This window comes from Cariama cristata, unplaced genomic scaffold (genome assembly GCF_000690535.1).
Source record: "Cariama cristata isolate BGI_N322 unplaced genomic scaffold, ASM69053v1 scaffold19000, whole genome shotgun sequence".
NCBI lineage: Eukaryota > Metazoa > Chordata > Aves > Cariamiformes > Cariamidae > Cariama > Cariama cristata.
In genome coordinates, this window is record NW_009593204.1 from 72,816 (window position 1) to 88,114 (window position 15,299).

The 15,299-nt window shown below is 37.0% G+C and overlaps 1 protein-coding gene across 1 annotated transcript in view; it reads left to right on the forward strand.

The window, feature by feature from the left end:
* The window catches only part of PITPNC1 (phosphatidylinositol transfer protein, cytoplasmic 1), a 44,707-nt gene extending 34,791 nt beyond the window's left edge, over window positions 1–9,916 (forward strand). Inside the window, exons 6-9 of the mRNA XM_009709574.1 lie at window positions 1,944–2,099; window positions 2,855–2,918; window positions 6,468–6,586; window positions 9,489–9,916. Coding sequence (XP_009707876.1) covers window positions 1,944–2,099; window positions 2,855–2,918; window positions 6,468–6,586; window positions 9,489–9,494 — 345 coding nt within the window. The 3' untranslated portion in view covers window positions 9,495–9,916. The remainder of the gene's footprint in view (window positions 1–1,943; window positions 2,100–2,854; window positions 2,919–6,467; window positions 6,587–9,488) is intronic.
* Window positions 9,917–15,299: the final 5,383 nt, after the last annotated feature.

The window sequence follows — 15,299 nt, forward strand, 5'->3', positions numbered from 1 at the left end:
GTAGGTGTTCATTATTTAATTTTTATTTATAAATTCTGAATACTTGATACTGACTCAAACTCATTACATTAAATCCCTTTGGACTGCATTGAAGTTATTCCATTATAAATCTGGTTATTGCTGAAGGCATATAAAGTATAACACTCAGTATTATTAAAATGCATATCTGAAATGCTTAATCAAGACAACGGCTCCATCACACTAGCACCATATGTGTATGTAAGAAACAGCAGACCTTTCCTTACAGGAAACTATTTTCCTTTGATTTTCCTTTTTTAGAAATACTTCTTTTACACTGGAATATTTTGCAGGAATATTTGAAATCATATTTTCTGTAACCATTTCTTTATTCATGGAACTATCAACTAGAATTTTACATCTTTCTGGATATTATGTCTTAATTCTTCCCTTTTTACTTTTTATTATTATTATATTGATTGCTTCAGGCAATGATCAGTTATAAAACAACTCTTTCAACCAGAAAATATGTAGATCAATCTGAGGTCAAGCTTTATTGGGTGAGAAGATTGGCAACAGCATGTGACTATGAGTTGTGATGTACAGTTGTTGCTCTGATATATGTTGCTGTGATATACAATGTCACTGAATTGGTTTTTATGGTGATTTAACATTGAAACCTTATTATACTGTGAGCTTAAAGTTTCTATTTAGAAAAGAATATGTCAGCAATAAAGGCAATGACTTTCACAGAGAAGGAAGACTACCCCGTCATTAGACCTTTTAAAGAAGCTTTAATGACAGAGCTTCAGTTTATGGCTAAAATCAGAAGTCAAGCCAGGAGATAACTAAACATTAGAAAAAAGGAACACTGAATGATATATAAGCACCCAGTGAATGAAAGAAAATCAAAATCAGAGTAGTTTTGTAAATTTTTTGTTAGTTTTTCTCCTGATTGTCTTCCATTTAGCGCATAATTTAAATACATACTTAAATACGTGTTTAACTGCTTTTATAACAAAGGATTGGTCTAAAAGATCTTCCCAGGTCTCAGCTTTGGGGAAGGCAACATGAATGAGCACTGGTGGTTATTTTTGAAGACAGATTTTAGAAGCTCCACTATGAATTTACTGAAACTACATTATTTTCAAGTTTTGAAAATGAATGCTTAACTGTAAATTATTTCTGTTTACAAGATGTAATTAGCAGGCTTGGATATAAAGTGAAATGGAATTATACCAATAAGGAAAATAGCACTTTGATAGATAAAACTGTATCTTGTACAGATAAAAGTAAACTTTAAAGATGAACTAATGTCCTTATTGGCTTTTTGGTCTTGCTATTGTAATTTCAACACCAATTTATTTGCTTTTCCCATTCGTAAAAGAGAGACAAAGTTGTAATTAGTCAGTGTTTTGCCCATAACTCAGTTGTAACCAGAGACAGCTAAACTGGAGAAGTTTCATACTTAGCTGGCCACCTGAATATACAAGGTCACTTGAAACTGAAAATGGCGCTGTCAGGGTCACATTAGTGTTGACGTGTCAAAGCTCAAATTGGACATGATTTCAGGAAGCAGACACGGGTAGAAAGTACTAGTAAGTCACACTGAAGGAGCAGTGGGAAAGCAAGCTCTGAAGAAGCAACATTTTTTTGTTTCCAAAGGCTATAAATAACACTTGGAGTGCATTGTACTGTGATGACTTGCAATAACATATTTTCCTATAGCAGAAGATGTCCTAAATGATATGATTGTCAAAGCATCTCCAAGAATATGCTGCCATTGATTCACTGGCTGTTGGATAAAAGACTGGATTGGATTTTAGTATATCCTAGTGCTTATTTAGGTCAATTTCCTATTACTTTTTCATATTGTTTATTAGCATGTTTTCATATTTTATGTCTTAGCAAAACATTTACTTTAGCAAACTGACAAACAGGACTTCCTCTCCTGCATTTCCCAGTATATTTTCTTTGTTTTGCAGGATCCTAAATATTTCAAGTCACAGAAGACTGGGAGAGGCCAATTAAAAGAAGGCTGGAGAGAGACCCATCAGCCAATTATGTGTTCCTACAAACTTGTGACTGTGAAATTTGAAGTCTGGGGACTTCAAACCAGAGTAGAGCAATTTGTACACAAGGTCAGTGAAGCAGGAGCTGTTTCTTATCCTTCACATAAGCAGAACTTGAGTACTGCCCTGCACAGGAATCTAACTATGGCTGCGTAGAAGCTAGGGAGCTCAGCCGAATCTGCTTTCAGACCTCTGTCAGGGTCTGAAAGATCTGGAGCAGAGCTGAAGAGTTCATCTGTAGGTATAAACTTGACAAAGCCTGGAGCTACTCAGGTCTAAGCTTGACAAAAACTATAAATAAGTTTTTTCAATAGTGTGATAAATACATGAGCTAAAGTATTTATGAGTATACATGAGTACCGTGCATGCAGCAATGATGTGATGAATTTCTTACAAACAGCTAGTGGGAAAGTTTTCCAATCAGTCTACTAAAAAATTCATTAATGAATGGCGTAACAGCCAAATGATAATATTTTTTAGAGTATTGACCTTCCACATTTTTAAAAAACTAACATGAAAAAAGAAGAGTTCCAGAACGTCTAATTGCCCAAAGATTAATGGATTCTGTACACGTTCCCAGATGGCATCCCATGCTAGTCGAAGCCATGCTAATGTGATCCAGTCTTGACAATAGATCCACTTCAAGTGGGAGGTTGGATTACAAGTCCTTCAGAGCCAGTATGTCTGACTCTCTAGGGAATGTCTTTTTAGACACAAAACTGTCAGAATGTTTTTCACTTTAAATCATGTTGAAAGACAGCAGTGTTACTTTTCTAAAATGTTTTGTAGCTGCAGAGGTATTTAACCTTTTCTGTGTTTCACAGGTGGTCAGAGATATACTATTGATCGGTCACCGGCAGGCTTTTGCCTGGGTTGATGAGTGGTATGGTAAGTATTCTCCAAATTTAGCCCATTTAAAAGGCCTGATGCGAAGCTTATGACAATAAACAACAGATTTCCATTTGCTTTCATGGATCATCAGGTCCTAGTGTAAGTTGTTCATGAAAGAGATGGAACTATGTTCGGTTTCTCTGGAACATACGGAGCTCATTTACAGCAAGTTATTTGTAACAAGGGTAGGCTGTATTTTAGGCAGCCAGTAGGCAGCATACAGGGACACCTTTACATCCCATGCATCTCAGCATATAGGCATCAGTCTTGTCACCCTGCATTGTAGGCCGATAGAAGCTGCCCCTGCCAAGAGTCATCTATATGGAGAACTGCATGCAGGTTTGAATACAGCTTCTTATTAAGACTGCATTAACATGCAGTTATTTCCATACTGCAAACTCCTAAGGCCTCTGATCCAACATAATTTCAGCTTTTTAGGAAAGTTTTAAATTGTTAATATGGATTGCAATAAAGAAAAAATGGAGCTCTAGCGTCCTTTCTGAAAAACGGATATAAATGTAAAGCCTCCTGGGTCTGATTCAGCAGCAGCTGCATGCAAAAACTGTTCTGAATCCATGAACCAGCTGTAGGAATGGGCACTTTCAATAGTACAGAGTAATCTGAATATCAAAACAGCCAATTGCATTTTATAAAATAAGCTCACAGGGTTTGTGCTTTTTACATATATTTTCAGTAAGATGTATCCATAATCATGAGATACATGAATGTCTTAGAAACTGTTCTACAAGTAACATATAATAGGAATTTGGCAATATATTTAATATGTTTATTTAGACCCTCCTTAAGCTTCAGGAAACACTGTTTTGGGCATTTCTTGGATAAGAATGACACCTGTCTTTCATCAAAACTCAGAAACTTTCTGCATTGCTTAGAAATAGGCAATTAGCCCAGCTGGTGCAAACACACACATCTCTAGTGACTTCATAAGCCTGCATAATTTTATACTAGAATCTAACAGTAAACTCATTGTGCTGTTTTTTTGAAAAGATAGAAAAATTTGCTTTTAAAATCACAGTGGTCTTATAAATTTAATACTGCATGAAAATCTAGTGCTGTAATGATCATAAAAGTACTGAAATCTACTAAAAATATCTTCTATTTTGGGATAGCCATAATCTAGTAAGAGAATTTTGTATTCAGTGAGAGAGTTCTTAAGTTCGTTTGGTTTCGGTTTTTTATCTTACCTGAAATATAGCGATCCATTATTTTCTCTGTATGAAGTCAGGAAAATGGATGACTTTAAATAAAGAAGCCTGACTTCATGTAAAAATTGAGCCCATAAATTTGCCCCAAATCTACCAAAATATCTAGAGACATAAAGAAATATTACTGGGAAGCAAAGAGTCATCTGCACTTCAGCAGAGTTGTTGATAATGATAACAAATGAATAGTCATGAAGTTAAACATATGGAATAGGTCTGGACAAAAACATTTAACTACAGGTTTTCCCATCTTGACTCTGAATGCATCCTATCAAAAATCCTCTTTCCACAAATGAAATACTGTGATACACAATTAACTTGTGGATTTTTACTGTCATGGTGACTCTTTTTACTAAATAATGTAGTGTACTTTTAGAACTTAATTGTCAGGCTGAGTACAAAACCTAAAAAATCTGGGCTTACTAAAATAGATATTAATAAAGGCTAAGTATATACCAAAATTTATAAAAAACAAAGTGCAGAAAGTTAGTTTAGGTGACTCTGTGTGGTGTCTGCAGCCCTTATACCACTGCATTGTTCTGAAGTATAACAGTTGGTAAGACTTGCTGACTAGAAAGTTGAGTATTTCATTATCCAAAATGAGTGAGACCCAATTTGTATCCATCCAGTTCAATTTAATACATAAGATCTGTAAAACTTTTGTGGTACTGCTCTTGACATGTTTATGTGTGTAGGGACAGGTTTTCAAAATACAATGTTTAAAGCGTCTGTGTGCCTTCAATGTGTCTATTATCATCTTTTAAAATAAAAGTTGGAGAAAGACCTGGAGATGATGTTAGTCAGCTAAACTGAATCAAATAATCAGTGTAATAAAATCAGTTATTAAACAACATGTTATGTTATGGATATTACTGACTGATTACTGTTACTGATACTGTAAGTATGAATGTGTCTTGTCATTAAATTTACTAAACCGTATTTAGCTTTATTATTAAGAAAATCTGTTTTTACAGTGTTGCTTACTAATAAAGAGCATGTCCTCTGCTTGGCAAAGTGCATCCTTAGCATGTTACTGACATGGCTTATGAGCTTGTTTTTCATTCCAGATAACAGTAAAAGACTAAAAGAGTATGAGTTAGTGGTATTCCATGTTTCCTTTTGATCAACATTTTAGACTGCATCTCATTTTCACTGAAGTATTACATTGTGCTACTAATGTAACAGCTAAAGTTATATCTTTCCTTAAAAGCTGTCTCATAAAATGTAGCAAGAGCCTCATATCACATAATAAGGAGTGGTGTGATACAAGAATTCGCAAATCCAAGTGGCACATAATAAACTTGAGAAAAATTATAGCCTCAAGAACAAAAACACAGTGTACATTACCAAAAGGGGGAACACATTTGCAAGTATACTGTGCTAATAAAATGCTATTTAAGTTTTCTATGTAGAAGTTGATGGCTATTTTCATGAACCTCTGAAGTTATCACACCATTGTAAAGAACAGACCAAAATTCTGTCAGCCTTCATGTTCACTTACACCTTACTTTCAAGTAGACATATTGAAAGCATGGGAATACTCAGAAGAGTAAGGTCACAAGTCAACTAATTGGATTCTTTATGTTTTTACTGGAAGTGTGGTTTATGACAAATCTTTTTAAAATCTGTAATAATTGCTTGGAGTTACATAACAAGCACCTAACAGATTATGCACGAGTTTGACAACTATGCCAAGACAATGATAAATGGGTCCTACCGGTAGAATCAGCCTGATTTGTAGAATATTTCTAATTCTTATAATTCATTAAATTGCTTGAGGCTACAAAACTGTTAATGTATTCACTATTAATTCACTTACCAGTATAATCAAGTGTTAGTTTCTGGAATCTAAGCTGATGTCTGCTCTAACAGTAAGAATGTTTGCTGGTTATGAGATGTACTATGCAAAGATAACATAAAATCTTTTTGAAAGTGCCTGGAAAGGTAAGTAAATATTTACGATGTTTCTGTATCTATCCTTTATTTCAAGGGATCTTCTAAAATCTTTTTAGAAGATCTTGGCCTTTGCCAAGGCCTGCACTTCAATACTTTTTGCCTACTTATGTTACACAGATACTCCTAAACAATTTCCACTCCTTCCTGTTCTCTGACTCCCTTTGACTTAACCTTCTTACATCTTCCTTGGCTGATATAACTACCTTTATGACTCAATTTTCATAAAGCTAGTTGCTCCATGCTTCTTTTTAAGTCCTTTTTTGGCTTCTGCTGAAAGACTATGTGTTCCTAGAAACTTCTCCTTAAAAAAGAAATCAAGTTTACAGTGAATCAATGGAAAATGCCAACAATTTTGAACTTTTTACAGATATGACTATGGATGATGTTCGAGAATACGAGAAAAATATGCATGAAAAAACCAACATTAAAGTTTGCAATCAACATTCATCTACTGTGGATGAAATAGAGAGCCATGCCAAAGCAAGAGTATGTCAATTTTTAAAACATATTGCCCATCCTCAGCTAATACACCTGCACAAATCAGCGAAGAGCAACCAGCTGATCTTGCTGACCAGTCAGTGGAATTTTGGGGAGGTTTTGCTTCAGTAGGAACAGAATCGTTCTCTATGAAGTGCAATCCTGCCTTTTGTTTGCACTGTAAACTGCCATTGATGTAAGAAAGGGTGGGGTTAGGCTCATAGACAGCTCCTTGTCTTCCAGGAAAACACAATTCTCAAATTTCAGTTGGATGCATAAAGAGGAAGTTAAATAGGAGTTTTTCTTTCTGTTATTTGAATAGTTAAAAAATGCAGGAGTTCAGAGTGCTTCAGTCAAAAAGCCAGGAACATGGGGAGTGGAAAATTTCTATGGGACTGATAAAATTGTTTGCTTCACCAGGAAAAAAAAAAAAGCTAACGAATTATTCACTCTTTTCAAACTAATTTTAATGTTGTCATTGATTAGCTACCAACAAGGTGAGAAGTATTTTTGGAAGTATATAACAGAAGTTTGTGGAGAAGGGCAGGTTTCTGTGTAGGTTCTTTGATTCAGATTCTGGAAATCTCATAAAGTGTTTAAGTTTGTCATTTGAGCACCTCAAGTAGAGGCCTAAAATTAGAAATTATTACTATGTGCAAATAGAAAAGATGCAGTGATATTTGCTTTTGAAATGTTATTATTCCTTTAGTTCTAGTAACTGCACTGTAGAACTCAGTGATGGCAAGGCCTAAAGGGCTTGAAGTCTTTCCTTTGCTCTTACTCAGTAAAAATTGTCACCAGCCTGAGAAGATGTTGTCTAAGTAATAACCAGGAAGTTAATTCTTGTGTTTGAAATGCTGCAGCTCCACTGGCATCAATGTTATTCCTTAGCAGAGCAGTAAATTGAGAATCAGTTCTGACTTTGGCTCTACACTTCAGGATTTGGCTTTGAATGAAGTCTACCATCCTTAGTTCCCATGTGGAAAAATTGCCATTGAGGTCAGAACAGACTTTGTCATTAAGGGGAAAAAAAGTCTAGCTCTGGGACTTGTTTTATTTGATTGTATATCAGAACAGAAGGGAATTTAAAGCAAGTGTAAGCTAAAAAGCAAAAGTCAACTGAAGGGACAATGAGTATTTCAAGTCTGAATTTAAAATGAACAGTCTTGGAGGCTACCCCGTTAGCAAGACTTTAGTCAGTCTTCGCTTAAATGGCCAGTAAACAGAAATCTTCCTGTCCTCTTTCACTTTTATTTATTCAAGACAGGTTTTGTTTCACATTGTACAGAAGTCCTCAACCGAAAATAGCTGAAATGAATGCATGGGCTCCCTTTGATGTCAGGGTGCTTTTAAAGCCATTGAGCTCAGAAACACTACACACACTGTTATGGGGTGTGAAACAAAATGCAAATCAGCAAAACAGGTTCAAATCTATCTCCAGCACAAGTAGGTACAGTTCCTCTGAGACTCATCTGTTTATTTCCACCACTTAGCTCAGATTTGAAAATAGCTTAGTCCTCACTCTTAATTGGCATTGTAGGCTGAAAAGGTCCCTGGAATGTCATCTGCAGGGAGGAGAGGAGGCAGCTGGCAACATGCATGCTTTTGTTTATTTAACATGATGTAATACAACATAAAGCTTGTTCTACATAACATTTGCAGCCAAGCGTACAGATGCATGCAGCTGGGTAATATTAAAAAGTATCGAGGTACTGGAAGTATAGGATTTTGTCACACATATGGTAAGCACCGTTGCCAGTCCCGTGTCTCAGACACTCAAATGGGCGAGAATTCTAAATTGATTAAAATGCTAGTGGTTTTATTTGTGGGTTTTTGAGCTTTCGGAGCTAAAAGGATCTATAAAATGGTTTAATGAAATACTTCAAATGTACAAATTTAACATGACATTCAGTGAAACCCATAAAATTTATTTCAGTTGGCTCAGTGGACATCTTGCAGGCAATGTAGACATGGAGCAGCAGGTTTCAGAAGAGTCTTGCTGACTTTTTGCTCAATTTACCAGTTTGTAGCAGATGTCATTTGTTTGGGATTTTATCGACAGTTTTGGACGGCTCAGCTCAGAGCACATCTATGCTGGGATCGCTCTGCCCTCTTGTGGGTCTCTACAGCACGGTGACACAGTTGTCACCTGCATGAGAAGACTTTCACTGCTTTCCGTGGACCCTATTTTCCATTGCAAAGTGGCTTTAGCCTCTCATCTCGTTTTGCAGGGAATTAAGCAGTGGATTTGTCAGTTGGCTCTAAATGTTTAAATACAGATTCTGGATGGAAAAGTTGGAAAGTATGTTGTGGCTTTATCAAGTGAGAGGGAATTCTTCAGGCTTTATTAGTTGAAAAGCAAAACGGCCTCAGTGATGTGCATGCAGCTGCAACTAGAAGTCAGTGGAAGATGTGCATGGGGGGAGAGATTTTTTCATCCCTTAGTAATTACAGTAGATGAACAAACCGATGACAACCCTTTACCTGTGCATGCATATAATCTAAATGAAAAAAAATAAAGCCCTATTAGTTCTATTTTGGTTGAAGTTCTGAAAAAATCTACTCGCTGACTGTGTATCTAAAGGTATTCTTTAATTGCCTGTGAAATATCTTGATTTTTCCAGCAATTACAGAGGTAGCAATCTTTATTCAGTTCCGACCCAGGGAGAAGAAGAGCTTTTAGTATGTGATGAATGTACTTAACTTCGTTTCCTTTACATTGGCCACTTATTGTACTCCAATCAATGCATTACAATAGGGAGGCATTCGTGTGGAGAATCACTTAATGTTAGGCACATAAGCAATCATTCCCTGATTTAGAATTTGGATGGAAGTAGTTTAACTGAGTTAATGAAAGGATCATTTGAAATTATTCTAAAGTGCCTTTATCTTTCTTTCCTTCTTGTTGAAGACATGACAATGGATGAAGTCCGAGAGTTTGAACGAGCAACTCAGGAAGCTACCAACAAGAAGATTGGGATTTTCCCACCTGCAATATCTATCTCTAACATTTCCATGCCTTCTTCAACCCGCAGTGCTCCATCTAGTGCTCCATCAACTCCTCTCTCCACAGATGCTCCTGAATTCCTAACAGTTCCCAAAGATCGGCCTCGGAAAAAGTCTGCTCCAGAAACTCTCACTCTTCCAGATCCAGTGAAAAAAAACCTTTAAATTAACCCAGCATGTTTCCTCCTGATAAGCCATGTCTACCACAGCAAGAGTGACACAACTCAATTTCTACAAAGGTCATGGTGGTTTGTTGGTTTGTTTTTTGCTTAAAATAATGTTACTGGTGTGGAAAGATTACTTCTTTCCTCAGACTTGATCCTTAAAACCTTCAGAGATGTGCATGCAAGAGAACATAGTTTGTATATTCCTAAAGTAGTGTTTCAAGCCATATGGTGCATCTTACTGACATACGATGAAATAGTCTGAGGGGAACCCTATAAAAGAAAACAAATCTTTCTGTAGCAGTATTCTACCTACAAATCCTCATCTAGGTCATAGCATTTATAATTAGGAGTAGGTTATTTAGTAAAGCTGCCAAGGACTTCTGAGGCAAATTAGTGCCAATTAGAATGCAGGGTTAACAGGAAAAAAACCCTCCCATTTTCTTCTTTTCTAGCTGATTTTAAAATCCTTCCTACTCTCAGCCTTCTCCTGTGTATTCATAAACCTTTGACCTGTAACTCATTGTACTTGAACACCAACAGCAACTGCTCAGATTCACATTTTGCTTAATATGACTCAGGATTTGGGGCCTAGCTAACAAAGACAAAACTTTTCAAACCTAAACTATCACTGTATTGAAGCCCCAATTGTAATTAATTATACTGACTTTGAGGCCATTGAACTATTTCTATCTTGCACATAATTTGTAAAAGAAACCACCTATTTCTTGTAGATAATGTATTTTAATAGCTCTCCCCCATCCTTTTGTGGTCTCTTAAGTCCATTTTGGTGTTCATCAATGGTGTTCCATGTGTAAGATTAAAAAAAGCAGCTAAATCGAGCCAGTTGAGAAGCAAAACCAATGAATTCTGTGTTCTCCTCACTGGAAGAAGAGTGGTAGCTACACAGTAAGACCTTGAATGTAAAGGAAAGAAAATATGAGACTCCTTTTTCTTTCCTGCCTCACATCTTTCTTAAACAGCACAATCTCTGCTAACAGAAAGCTGGTTCCAGCCTTTACTGTTGTCTAGGCAAGGGAAGAACAAGCTCGGTCACTTTAAAAAGCAAATGAATCGTGGGGCTGCTTGGTCCCATGTAGGGTGACGTTAAGGAAAAAGAAGTGCTCTTCCTGGTCTGCCTGTGAAATCACTCTTCCATCTCAGGAAATAAAATGTAGAAAAGGATGTTTCCCAGTAGGGAAGTGTAGATTATGGAAGGAGGAGAAAAATAAATGGCGGAAGTGGTCTCTTCCTTCCTTTTCAAAATGTAAGCTCAGAGAGAAACTAAACTTTCCCCGCTGCTGTAGTAGACGTTAAATAAGCTGCTGTTCAATTCCCAGTGAATGACAGCTGTTGCCTGAATCATACGATCAAAGCAGGTGATATTTCGTACCACCAGTGACAAGGTACATGGATTAAAAAAAAAGAGTCCTCCAGAGCTGAACTATCATTGAATATTGAACAATCAGTTTGGGGATGGCCTTTTACCTGGACGGGACGTTTGTGCCATCTTCTCAGCACAATGCTGTGATTTGACTGGCTTAAATGCACTGAACTTCTCAATGGCTGTAGATGCAGTAGAAGTTATGTTGAATGTGTGATATTTGTAGGGTAGTTTTAGTAGCAGGAGAAGTAATTCCACAGCCAACCTGCACTGAAAGCAAGTGTATATTTGTTTGATAGTTAAAATCCTGTAACTAACAAAATCCAGGAGCTCTTTGTAGGTTAGCCGTGGTCTGACTTCATGCATTCTCCCTCGTACAATCCATATTTTGCTTTACTTTTCTTCTCAGAGCTAGCAATTCTGTGTGATTAGTAAACTAATGGGTGATGATTTTTTTGTTTAAAAAGAAGCCGCTGTAAAGATGCAAACAAAACTTTCCTACATTAGTTGATGATTTCAGCTTAAAAACTGTGCAGATTATATATTCATGATTATAACTGGTCTAATCTTTTTATGATTATTATTTATTTAGTAGCAAGATTGGAACACTGGCAGAGAAGGGAAACCTTTGAAAACACAAAGCATTGTTTGGTTGTTTTTTCATTTCCTGAGTTTGACCTATATAGAAATAGTTCAGGTCTGTTCCACCTGAAAATCTATTTCTCAATGAATTTTTTCTTTGTCAAAGAAAAATTTGCTCAGCTCTAGTCGTAATGTCCTTGTGCTTACCTATTACTGTTTCTGTATACGTTTTGGCATCTGGGTTTGACACAGATCATTAGACCAAAGCAGTCGTATAGCTTTACTCGTATTTAACTGATTGATTTCCAATCCCATGTGGATACATTGATTATCATATTAAGTAGGTTTGGGGGTAAGGCATGTATGAAAATTATTAACATACCTGGATAGGACAAATCTTATTAGCTGCGTGACAGAGGTGTAGGAGAAAGACACTGATCATCTCATGGAAAAAATGACAGACTGCGTAACGCTGTCTCCATCTGCATGTGCTGCTGCCTCCTTCCACCGAGCAGTGCTGTTCTCCAGAGTACCAGATTTACTGACCGAACAGCTTGAATTCACCGTTGATCACAACAAGGGTCACGTTGCCTCCGTGTTGCTTCCTAATGAAGGCAAATAAAAAGATCTGTAATGTTTCATTGCTTTGGATAAGAAATACCCCAGGCTTTTCATTGCCTATGTAAGTACCCTCTGCTGTGTTCTGCTTTGCTTTCCCCACCAGTCATTACCCATTTGGTCAATATGATCTTTAAATAGAAATCTTAAAATAGCTTTTTCTGTTTGGTTGGGTTTTGTTTGTTTGCTTGCTTTTTAAGGTAGGATAACTTTTTCTATAATGTTCCCAGCAAACACTCAAAACGACACAAAATTAAATGAAAATGAAGGTCTGAATACTTCAGTGTAACATCTTGAGGCAAAGGGGTCGTTTTCATTACTGATTTTTTCACAGTGCGTTCTGTGGTATTTTCAAACACGTTTATTAGGAGAAAAATAGAGAGTATTTTGCAGGTGTTCATCACTTTCTTTGCAAAAATAAATTATTTGATTATTTGGTGAGTACACCTTTAGAGTACGGTGCCACACAGCAAAGCTGAATAGACACAATAGCCGTGTTCCTATTCTCTGCCACAATGACTGCAGAATTACATGATGCAGCTCTGCTAGGACTTGACAAGGAATTTTTCATCAAGGAGAATACAGTTCAGAGCAAATAATGTGATTGGTTTGTTTGGGTTTCTACGAAAACTTCCCAGCTTTGCTCATACTTTTATGTATTTCATATAAAACTATCATTACAAAATAACTGGCAATTCGTTGCAGTCTTTAGAAGGGCAGATCTCCTAATAAATTAAAAAAGGGAGGTATCCATAAAGACTATGAGGAGCAGCACATTCCTGAAACACATACTTAATAGGATTTCTTATGAATGTAATGGTTAATTTTGTAAATGACTGGATAAATCCTATGGAAAGAAACTATTTGACCTTGTTCTTTGGCTTTTTTGATTATTCTGGAAGGTGACTTTGTGACATCTAGTAGCCAATTTGCATTAATTGCTGCTGTAGAGATTTTGAAATGGAAATATTTGTTCCTTGAATTTTAGTTTGTAACAAGACCGCTATATTTTGTTAAAACTGCTTTGAAGCTTGCTGCACTATAACTTCAAAACAATGTGCTATCATTTGAAACAAGCCAAATGTATATGCTTTTTATGAATTAGTGAGTGCAGTAAGAGAGAATTCATGATCTCATCAATAGGAGCTTTTCTGTTTCCATTGCTGGGACTTGGTTTTATATGTGTAAGTTAAAACTGCTAAATAAGTCTAACAATGTTTTGCTTTAAATGAGCAGCATGGTCATTGAATTACAATCTCCTGTAGTTCTGTGGTGTCACTAAAAGAGGCTTCATTGGTTTATTTCATTTCTGTGGTAATTCCACATGACTGAATGTCCAGTAATTCGTTTCTTTTACTTAGAGCAATGATGGCTACCTTAGGTGATACATCACTACCATCAAAGAAGGACCAAGTTTTGAAATGCTCTGCATGTTAAATAATGCAAGGCTCAGCAGGAGAATTTGATAGTCATATTTCTCACTCATATCACTTAGTTTCTGATTTTTTCAAGTTATTTATTATTTTTAATATTGTATTTTTCCTTGCATTTTGTTGTAAATAAACTACCAACAATTATTCTTTACAATTGTGGCTATTTTCTTTTACTGGGTCTCCTCTAGCAAGGAACATACCCATTAACATTTCTGCCCCCAGCTCTGCAAGTCACTTCCTCAAAATTAAACATCACAAAGAATTGGCTTTGTAAGGATAATTTAAATCACTTCCAACATCTACTAGGTTTTGGTGTGCCTCAGCTTTTTAAAGATTTTATCAGGGCAGGTGCCCCATCAGCCTGGTGTTAACCCATTCATTTGTAAATGACCTTTTGGTTGACAAGGAAGTTTTTCAGTAGGGAATCTGATTCCCTATGCAGGGTTTGGCAGCCCAGTGTGGTAGTAAATACTGGAACATACTGGAAAAGAGACCCCTCAAAACCTCTCAGACTTGTCTACAAGTCATTTAAATTTTAGTCAACAGAAATTTCACATGTACAATGATTCTTTAAGTAGAGGCTTCCTCGATAGAAATAAAGCTTTCTCTGCACCAGAAAAATGGTAGTTGCATACTCAGTATAGAAATGCTTCAGAACAGTGTAGGAAAGGACACAAGGAACAAACATAGGCCTGGAAAATATTTAAGGTAGAAATCACACAGTACAAAAGAGACAGAAACCAGGTACCCCTGTGTGGCCTCAGGTCTGCGGTAACGACTTCTCGGTGGCTTCAGCGCATTAAGACCAGATCGGGGTAAGGGTGCTGGGGCCGTGCCCGGCAGAGAGCCAGGGCGCTGGCCCAGTCTCAGCCACCGAAGTGGGGTTGTGACTGTCCTCCGTGAGGAGAAATTACGGCTGGACTCTCCAGCAAGCAGATCTGCCAGTGGCAAGACCCCGAAATTGCAGTGCTGGCAATACGTGTTCCCCAACGGTGGTCAACGGCAAGCACAATAACGCATCTTATTACGGTTGGACTTGGTGATCTTTGAGGTCTCTTCCAACCATAATGATTCTGTGATTCCATGATCTAGTGATTGGGCCTGACCTGTTTTGTTATCGGTTTGCTTTGACTTGATGTTTAAATCTTACAGTTTGGGCTTGTGTTGCTAGGGCTTCATTAAAATTTGCACACAAACAAAATACAAACGCATGAAAATACAGGACAAATTGGTTAAAAATCTGAACCCGATCCTACTGCTATCAAAATCGGTGGAGTTGGGTCGCGCTCTCGCTTTTATGCTTGCAGAATAAAAATTCCACCCTTTATTCTTTACAGAAACAAGACATCTCATAGGGCAGAAATACATTTAACTAAAATAATCTTAAAACCAGCAATGTTTTATTGCATAGATGCAAAACTACAGAAGCCTTTCACCCAACGTCCTCGTGCTGATCTGCATATAAATGGCACCTCTCCCGCAGGGAACCCCCGCACCAGCCGTGGGGAAGCGTGACTGGCACCGCGCGCGGAACG